Below are 7,957 nucleotides of genomic sequence, written 5' to 3'. Positions count from 1 at the left end.
ATCATGGAATTTTCTCTTTATCCTCGATATACATAATTTAAATAATCTTTTTTTAGAAAAAATATTTCTTAATGGAGCTAGTATACAATGTACTTAGAATATATAAAGGTTTATATTCTCCTATGAAATAATCTTTCTGTGACTAATTCAAACCTGTCTATAAAGTGGTCTTTATACAGAGGTGGTTGCTTAGGCAGATGAAAAATAGCAAACCTCAGTAAAGAATATAACAGTTAGATATGTGACATTATCGGCTGCTTTCGAATATGTGCATCACTGTTTGATGTTGATAATTCTACAATCATGTTGAGCAGATCAGATTATGAAGATCACGAAAAATGCTTTATGAAGGAAGGAGCCTGTGAAAGAGGGACATCTAAAGGAGTTTTACAATAGTTTAATTATCAAAAGTTTTTTTTTAAATTTTCAAAACTATGAAAAATATACTGTACCCTATAAATCTCTTATTTTGACAAAAGAAAACCTAGACACGAAAAATAAATTGACAACAATAATTTTGGTAGTTAAAAAATCATAATTTTAAGTTACCAAATTCACTTTAATCGATACTGATACACTTCATCCGGATTTTATAATTATCCAGGCCGGATTTTATATTCCGGAAATACCGTTTTAATATTAGAATGATTTGTTTACAACCGGTATGGCTGCACGTGTTTTTACTTAGTAGATATGCATGACAGTTCTCGTTGTTATTTGGTGAGTATCTTTGAAATAGGGTTTTCTGATAAAGACAGCATCATATAATCATTCTATCTCAAATTATTTCATTAACAGAAACACAGATTTGTGGACGAATCATGTAGATTAAAAGTGAAAGTAGAAATGATTTTGCTGAAGATAGTGACACTTCTAAAGACAGTTTACAGTATAGTTAGAGACCAGGTACATATATACATATGTATAATATATATTTCTGTAGAAACATGGCGACATTAAACCCATCGCAGTAAGTTTTTATGCCAATTTATGGGTATATTATAAGGCCAATGAGGCATTCTAAATATTGTATGTGTAACTATAGCATGAAGACAGTAAAATCAATCAACTTCAAGACCAGTATCATTACCAGCTTTGGTTTTATTTCTCTTAGGAAGAATAGCATGATAACGGAGAGCTGATCAAATATGGCTGTGATATGCAAATCTGTGTTTGGTTGGATTCTGGACCACAAACAGTACTTAGATCAGATCTACTGCCGAGATAACTCGGTGCCATCAGAGAGAAACCTGAAATCATTCCAGTTCAAAGCTGATCTTTTTCATATCATTAGTCCATTTATGATGGACAGTCAATTTGCTGCTACAAGAGAGAGAGCATCAGATGAAGGGCATTCAAGTTGTCAAAGAAAAAGAAAAGTATGTGATGCTTTTTTCTCGCAGTTTATGAAAATATTTTATCATATTATCATATATGTATATCAACAAGTTTTTTCCCCCAAAAAAATCTTCTCTTAAGACGATTGGTCATACCCCAGTACTTGCATTGCACTATCATGAAGAGAAAAAAAGACAACAATTAAATATTTCATTTTAGAAGGGGAAACCTGTCTGGATATTAAATAATATTTTGATTCCTATTTTAGTCAATAAATTTTCTTAAAACTTGACCTTAAGTATAAACCAGATCTTCATCAATACAATACATTATAGTGTAGGCATATTGGAAATCTAGTTTTAGTGATATTGTAACTTTATACAAAGAGTAAAACAGTGTATGTTAGTAAATACATTTTTTTCAGAAAAAAAGAAAAGCTGAGTTCAATTTTGGTGAACTAAAAGCTGTTGAGTACCATAATCAGATAAAAGATCAGTTACTATCAGCCCTCAGTGCCCTGATAGAACTCGGAAAGGAAACTGGCTATTTTTCTATTGTAAAAGATGTTAAGGACACAGACAATAATATGAAAGCACGTTTATCAATGAAAGCAGTTGAACAGTGTGATGATCCTCTACAGGAATCCTGTTACCAGGACAACTCGCCTACAATATCTCACTGCCAGGGAATAACATTACACAACAATGGTAAGAATGTGTTCCACACGGTTCAAACAAAGTGATGATGAGTATGATGAGGATGATGCATCCTTGATACTCAAGGGGTTACTATTACTGTCATAATATATTTAACCCTTAGACTAAATATCATAGCAGAAATGACCATTCATAGACAAGACAGAGATGATTAATGAGAGTGACGCCTAACTTCAAAGCTATGTGGTGTATCGTTATTCAATTCTTTTGATGTATATCAAAGGACCAAACTAGGGGCTGCGGTGGCTGAGTGGTTAAGATGTCCCGACATATTACCACAAGCCCTCCACCTGTGGGATGCAGGTTCGAATCCCATGTGGGGCAGTTGCCAGGTACTGACCGGTGGTTTTTCTCCGGGTACTCCGGCTTTCCTCCACCAACAAACCTGGCACGTCCTTACATGACCCTGCCTGTTAATAGGACGTAAAAATAAATAAACCAAACCAAACCAACCAAACGACCTTACTTATCTTTTGTTGCACACAGATCTATCAGTTGTGCTATGACATTGTTCAGGTATAGATATTAGGAGAGTATAATAATTAACACCTGGAGTATCAAGGATAATGTTGTAGCTATGACTCAAATGTGGTTCGCAAATGAACTAGGGTTAATATTTATTTTGTGGTTCATGATTAGATTAGTTGCATCTTTACTAGTAAAGAAAAACAAAGAAAAAATCCTATTTATTATTTTTACATTATTGAATGTTGAATATTGTTTTGATTTAAACATATTTTTATTGTTAAACATAACAACAGGGATAAGGCACAAGTTATCTCAACTTAGAAATGCCTTGTACTGTTCACTTTGATGATGATTTCAACATGCAGAAATACTTACAGATTCTGTAAAGAGGAGCAGTATAGTAAACAGACCTGTTCGTTATCATGATGATGACCCTGCCATTTTCAGTCTCTATGGTGATGACCCCACTGTGGCTAGCCAAGCTGATGATATGTATCTGTTACCCCCCAGATGTTCCTTCTTGATGTCAGACTTGAGTCATGTCAGCTTACTTGAGTCAAGTACAGGTAGATTTTGATATTTTTTTAACCTTGGAAGTTAAGGGAATGGGAGGTATTTGTTTGCTTCATTTGTATTTCTACATGTCTTGTTACTTGTTACCTCTTCTGAGACACCATTTCTATCAGATAGGCCCATCACGTTACTCTTAGGAAAACATCCTCAGTCCATCAGTTTGTATGCATGGTGGATATAGAAATATTAAAAAAATATGAAGACAAGTTAATATCAGTTTGTATATCAAAGTGTAATGATTGTTTCAGAATTTCACAAGTTTGATATGATTGTAATGGACCCTCCTTGGCAGAACAAATCTGTAAAACGACTCAAAAAGTAAGTCAGATATTAAATTCAACATTGCAAGAAAGTCATGCCCCAAATTGTAATGTGTCCACACAGGACAATTTTAGTTGTATGTATATCATTAAAATTTTTATCGTTTTTGTTGTATTTATAACATCTTTTTACTCCTTTTGGACTCACATGTTTTTTACTATATAAATAATCATATAGTTCAATATCTAACTTTAATACCTGCATGTGCTTAAATTGTACTTTTGAGTTGCTATTTGTCTGTTCTTAGATGTCAAGAGTAAATCACATACATAATGTAGTTCATACTATTTGTTTGCTCTTAGATGAGCGAGTCACATAGTTCATACAGATGTAACTCGTCAGTTGTTGTTTCTCATTTTTATCTTCAGATACAGCAGTATGAGTAATGATGACTTGTTAGATATTCCAATTCAACGACTAGGGGCAGATAACTCTGTTGTGGTGGTATGGGTCACCAATAGGTGGCAGCACATCCAGTTCATCAAGGACACACTGTTTCCTAGATGGTCTGTTCAGTTTGTCGCTGAATGGCATTGGGTCAAGGTAATTTTATCTTAGTTTAACAAAACTGTAAACCAATGTTTTTTGCCTGCAAGTAAATTAAAAATCACAGATGTTATCACCACAAACACATGTTCAGTAGAACAATACTGTATGTCTTAAAACTTTGAAAAATTGAATATTAATCAAACCAACCAAAATTTCAAAAATATGAAACAAGATTGAAAATGTACCTTTGAAACCATGACACTCAAGTTGTAGATTGAAAATGATAACTATAAATGCTGATTTCTAACCACAGGTCACCAAATCAGGGGAGATGGTGTATGCCTTTGACTCCCCACATAGAAAGCCTTATGAAGTCCTTATCATTGGAAGATTAGTGAATTCAACAGTGGAGACAAAAACTGAAGATGTTGGTGGAGAGCCATTACAAGAAGAAAAGGGAATCTCTCAGATCCCGATAAATAAGGTTATAGTCAGTGTACCCAGCTGTCTCCATTCAGTCAAACCTCCATTACAAGGCAAGTCTGAAACATCAGTTTGGAGTTGTTCATTGCAAAAATTCTTTTCCATCAAGCAATTCCATCTTTGCATATTACAAAGTTACCTCTTGTGCCGGTAGGTATCTAAATGTTATTTCTTTGTTAGGGAAACACATGTCATTTTCTATGGGGGTCGCGGTAATATGTCCAGACATATTACCAAAAGCCCTCCACCCTGGGTCATGAGTTCAAATCCAAAGTGGGGCAGTTGCCAGGTACTGACTGTTGTTCACTGGTTTTTTTCTGGGTACTCCAGTTTTCCTCCTCCATCAAACCTGGCACGTCCTTACATGACCCTGGCTGTTAATAGGACGTAAACCTAAACAAACCAAACCAAATAATTTTTAGCTCACCTGGCCCCAAGGGCAGGAGGGGCGGGGCCAAAATAGGGGAAATATGGGTACATTTTTAAATCGCTACTAGTCATAGAGTTCTGCATGGATTGTAACCAAATTTGGCCAGAAACATCCTTGGGGAAGTGGAACAGAGATTGCATAAATTTTGACTCTGAACCCTTAAGGGCAGGAGGGGCGGGCCAAAATAGGGGAAATAGGGGACCTTAAATTCTTTAAATCGCTACTAGTCATAGAGTTCTGCATGGATTGTGACTAAATTTGCCCGAAACTTCCTTGGGGGAGAAGGAACAGAGATTATATAAATTTTGGCTCTGACCCCTCATGGGCAGGGCCGAAAAAGGGGAAATAGGGGTAAATTTTTAAATTGCTTCTAGTCATAGAGTTCTGCATGGATTGTGACTAAATTTGCCAGAAACATCCTTGGGGGAGGGGCAACAGAGATTGTATAAATTTTGGATTGGACTCTCCAGGGGCAGGGCAAAATAGGGGAAATAGAGGTAAATCCTTTAAATCACTACTAGTCATAGAGTTCTGCTTGGATTGTAACCAAATTTGACCAGAAACTGTTGAGAAGAATAACAGAATTTGTATAAATTTTGGCACTGACCCTGTGGAGCAGAAAAAGTGTAGCCCAATAGGGATATTAGAGGTAAAATTCCTCAAGAAAAGAACAATGAACCTGTATTCAGAACATTACTTAGCATTTCAAACCAAGTGAGCAATACAGGCCCTATGGGCCTCTTGTTTGTTAAAGGTTGAGATAGCTAAATGTTAATAGAAATTTGATTGCATGGTTTCTGGGTTTAAAAGCAACGGTCTGTTCTGAAAGAAATCTTATTTTGAGGGCTCAGTTATTGATACTTTTTTGTCAGATCAATTCAATGTAGAAAGATAGTTCTTATAAACAATTTGCATTTGCCGATCAATGGAGATTTTAGTGGTAAAATGGTGACAGGCACAATATATTTCCATAAAGTATTAGAGAATAGTACCTTATATCTAAAACTATAACAATTTACAGTGGTGATGAAGGAATACCTGCCATCAAACTCTCACTGTCTGGAACTGTTCGCCAGAAATCTGACCCCTGACTGGACCAGCTGGGGTAATCAGGTACTTATCTTTCTTTTAATCGATATGACTTCAATGATGCATTCTAAATAAAGTCTGACTGTTCCAGTTATATGTCGATTACGAGGTACAAAAATGACGAGAATGAAGTACTGTATTTATTTCATCAATTACACCTTTCAGTGATTGTGACATCATTGTTATATCAAAGATAAATTTCACATAAATTGTATTTGTTGTCTACCTTTAGATATTTCAGTATTAGTTTGTATACAATTAACAGTATTCAGTTTCTTTTATTTTTATTTCAGGTTCTAAAACACCAGCACATGAAGTACTTTGAGCCAGTAACATGAAGATGTTCCTTAATTTACATGGAATTCAAATACTTTATGTAAAATGATTGTACTTTGTAAATTGAACCACTTTAATACTGAGTCTTAGTATGGAGGAATTTTCCCCATTAACATTGAAGAACAAAAGTGGTACACGAACAGATCAGATAATACACAAAGAGAATTATTGTGACATCAATATTCACAATGGTTTGAAGACAACTAATTGTACAGTAATATTTGTCTCTGAGAAGAACATGATATTCATTGGACTTAAGATGACAGTAGCTGATGGCTACCTGGATACAGTAACAGAATGCAAAGGAAGGTTTAACTCATTGTTTTAGCTTGTATCCTCTCTGTGATCTCTAATATTAAGGCCACTGATGGCCACCTGTAAAGATGTTGGATGTCCTATAACTAATTCTCCACCTCTTGGCTTATCAGTATCAGTGCCCGAGAGTATTCTACAAATTGGCCTTACAGCCCAAAGTTTCAATCTTTTGGGTAGAGTTGTGGTGTCCATAGGTTGGTGAATTTCTCTTGGAACTTTGTTTTTACTTAATTTCTGGCAGGTCCGTAATGACTACAACTGTTCGTACAACACAGGTTGATCAATATTGTAAAACACAGTTATTCAACAAATATAGTAATATTTTGTATTTGATATGATTTCTTACATAATGGAGTTCAATCAATATATATCTTCAAATGAAAATAACAATAAGTTACATATTGATATGGAAACATTTATTAATAAAAAACAGAAATAAATACAAGACATGGACATTTACAATACTTTTATTTCTATATATCGTATACAGTAATTATAAAAATAACATCAAGCTGTGTCTGACAAAAAGTCATGGATTTCATGATTGATTGAAGAATAGCGATAAAAACATATGATACTATTGTCAAACAACATCATCCTTATGACATGTGTCCTTAACTATCTGTCCTTCTCCAGCGAAAAATAGAGAAGGGCTCGAAAGTGATAGAGAAAGACAATTCCGTTCACTAACAACACAGAGAGACTTTCACAATACAGTTCACAATCAAGTCTTTTAGCGCCAAATTCTCTTTGTTCTTATTCGTATTTATATTACTAATAGAAAACTTATATTGTATCTAGATGAAAGTCACAATTGATGATACACTAATGCTTTCCACAACCGTTTATGTGCTCTGGTTGCATTTAAACAGCTTAGAAGGATTCAGAATGAAATAAAAAAAAACTTGATATATGTAAATCATTTCTGATGAAAATATAAAAAATTTGAACAACTTTATGATTCACAATGAAAGAAAAAACTTTATACATAAGAAATCATTTCTGATAATAATATAAAAATTAAAACTATTTAAAAAGAAAGAATGTTTGTATGGTAATTACGTGGATGATGCATTGATACTGGCATAAGCTTGAGATGTGGGGGACACCTCAATGGAATCATACACGATGTAGAATGAAAGACTTAAGATGGTTGGACCTCTTTATCTGGAGAACATGTCCATCCCGTCTCCAAGGTAGTCCTGTCAACAAACAAAAATTATATCATCAATTTTCCTTAAAAAAACCAACAACAAACAAACAAACTCATTTACTGTCGAATCTTACAACATAAAAAGAATTCAGTCCATGTTACCTGTACATCCAAATTTATAGTGAAACCTGTCTATCAAAATCTGACACCTGACTTTTCCTACATCCTGTCAAATCAGACACTAAC

The 7,957-nt window shown here is 34.4% G+C and overlaps 2 protein-coding genes across 4 annotated transcripts in view; one reads left to right on the top strand and one right to left on the bottom strand.

Moving 5' to 3' along the window:
* Positions 1–640: 640 nt before the first annotated feature.
* Positions 641–7,104, top strand: LOC138325566 (N(6)-adenine-specific methyltransferase METTL4-like). Of its 3 annotated transcripts, none has more exons than XM_069271320.1 (9): positions 641–720; positions 1,115–1,379; positions 1,763–2,045; positions 2,900–3,088; positions 3,344–3,413; positions 3,785–3,959; positions 4,219–4,441; positions 5,840–5,931; positions 6,201–7,104. In XM_069271320.1, the coding sequence occupies exons 2-9, from the start codon at positions 1,149–1,151 to the stop codon at positions 6,243–6,245; spliced, it is 1,308 nt and encodes a 435-aa protein (XP_069127421.1). In that variant the 5' UTR covers positions 641–720; positions 1,115–1,148; the 3' UTR covers positions 6,246–7,104. The 3 variants fall into 3 exon arrangements, with proteins under 3 accessions (XP_069127421.1, XP_069127423.1, XP_069127422.1); XM_069271322.1 differs by lacking the exon at positions 641–720 and adding an exon at positions 811–906; XM_069271321.1 differs by lacking the exon at positions 641–720 and adding an exon at positions 845–970.
* Positions 7,010–7,957, bottom strand: part of LOC138325565 (uncharacterized) — a 47,366-nt gene continuing 46,418 nt past the window's right edge. The window contains exon 38 of the mRNA XM_069271319.1: positions 7,010–7,760. Coding sequence (XP_069127420.1) covers positions 7,722–7,760 — 39 coding nt within the window. The 3' untranslated portion in view covers positions 7,010–7,721. The remainder of the gene's footprint in view (positions 7,761–7,957) is intronic.

Source organism: Argopecten irradians, chromosome 6 (assembly GCF_041381155.1).
Source record: "Argopecten irradians isolate NY chromosome 6, Ai_NY, whole genome shotgun sequence".
In the NCBI taxonomy this organism is placed as follows: Eukaryota; Metazoa; Mollusca; class Bivalvia; order Pectinida; family Pectinidae; genus Argopecten; species Argopecten irradians.
The sequence above is the reverse complement of the archived record's forward strand: the minus strand, read 5'-3'. Positions and strand labels throughout refer to the sequence as shown.

What these genes read in the sequence shown, in the direction of transcription:
- LOC138325566 (XM_069271320.1), top strand. Translation starts at nt 1,149, where the DNA reads ATGGCTGTGATATGCAAATCTGTGTTTGGTTGGATTCTGGACCACAAA. An exon ending in TCTGTAAAACGACTCAAAAA is followed by an intron (nt 3,414 to 3,784) that starts GTAAGTCAGATA and finishes TTTTATCTTCAG; the next exon opens with ATACAGCAGTATGAGTAATG. An exon ending in GGACCAGCTGGGGTAATCAG is followed by an intron (nt 5,932 to 6,200) that starts GTACTTATCTTT and finishes TTTTTATTTCAG; the next exon opens with GTTCTAAAACACCAGCACAT.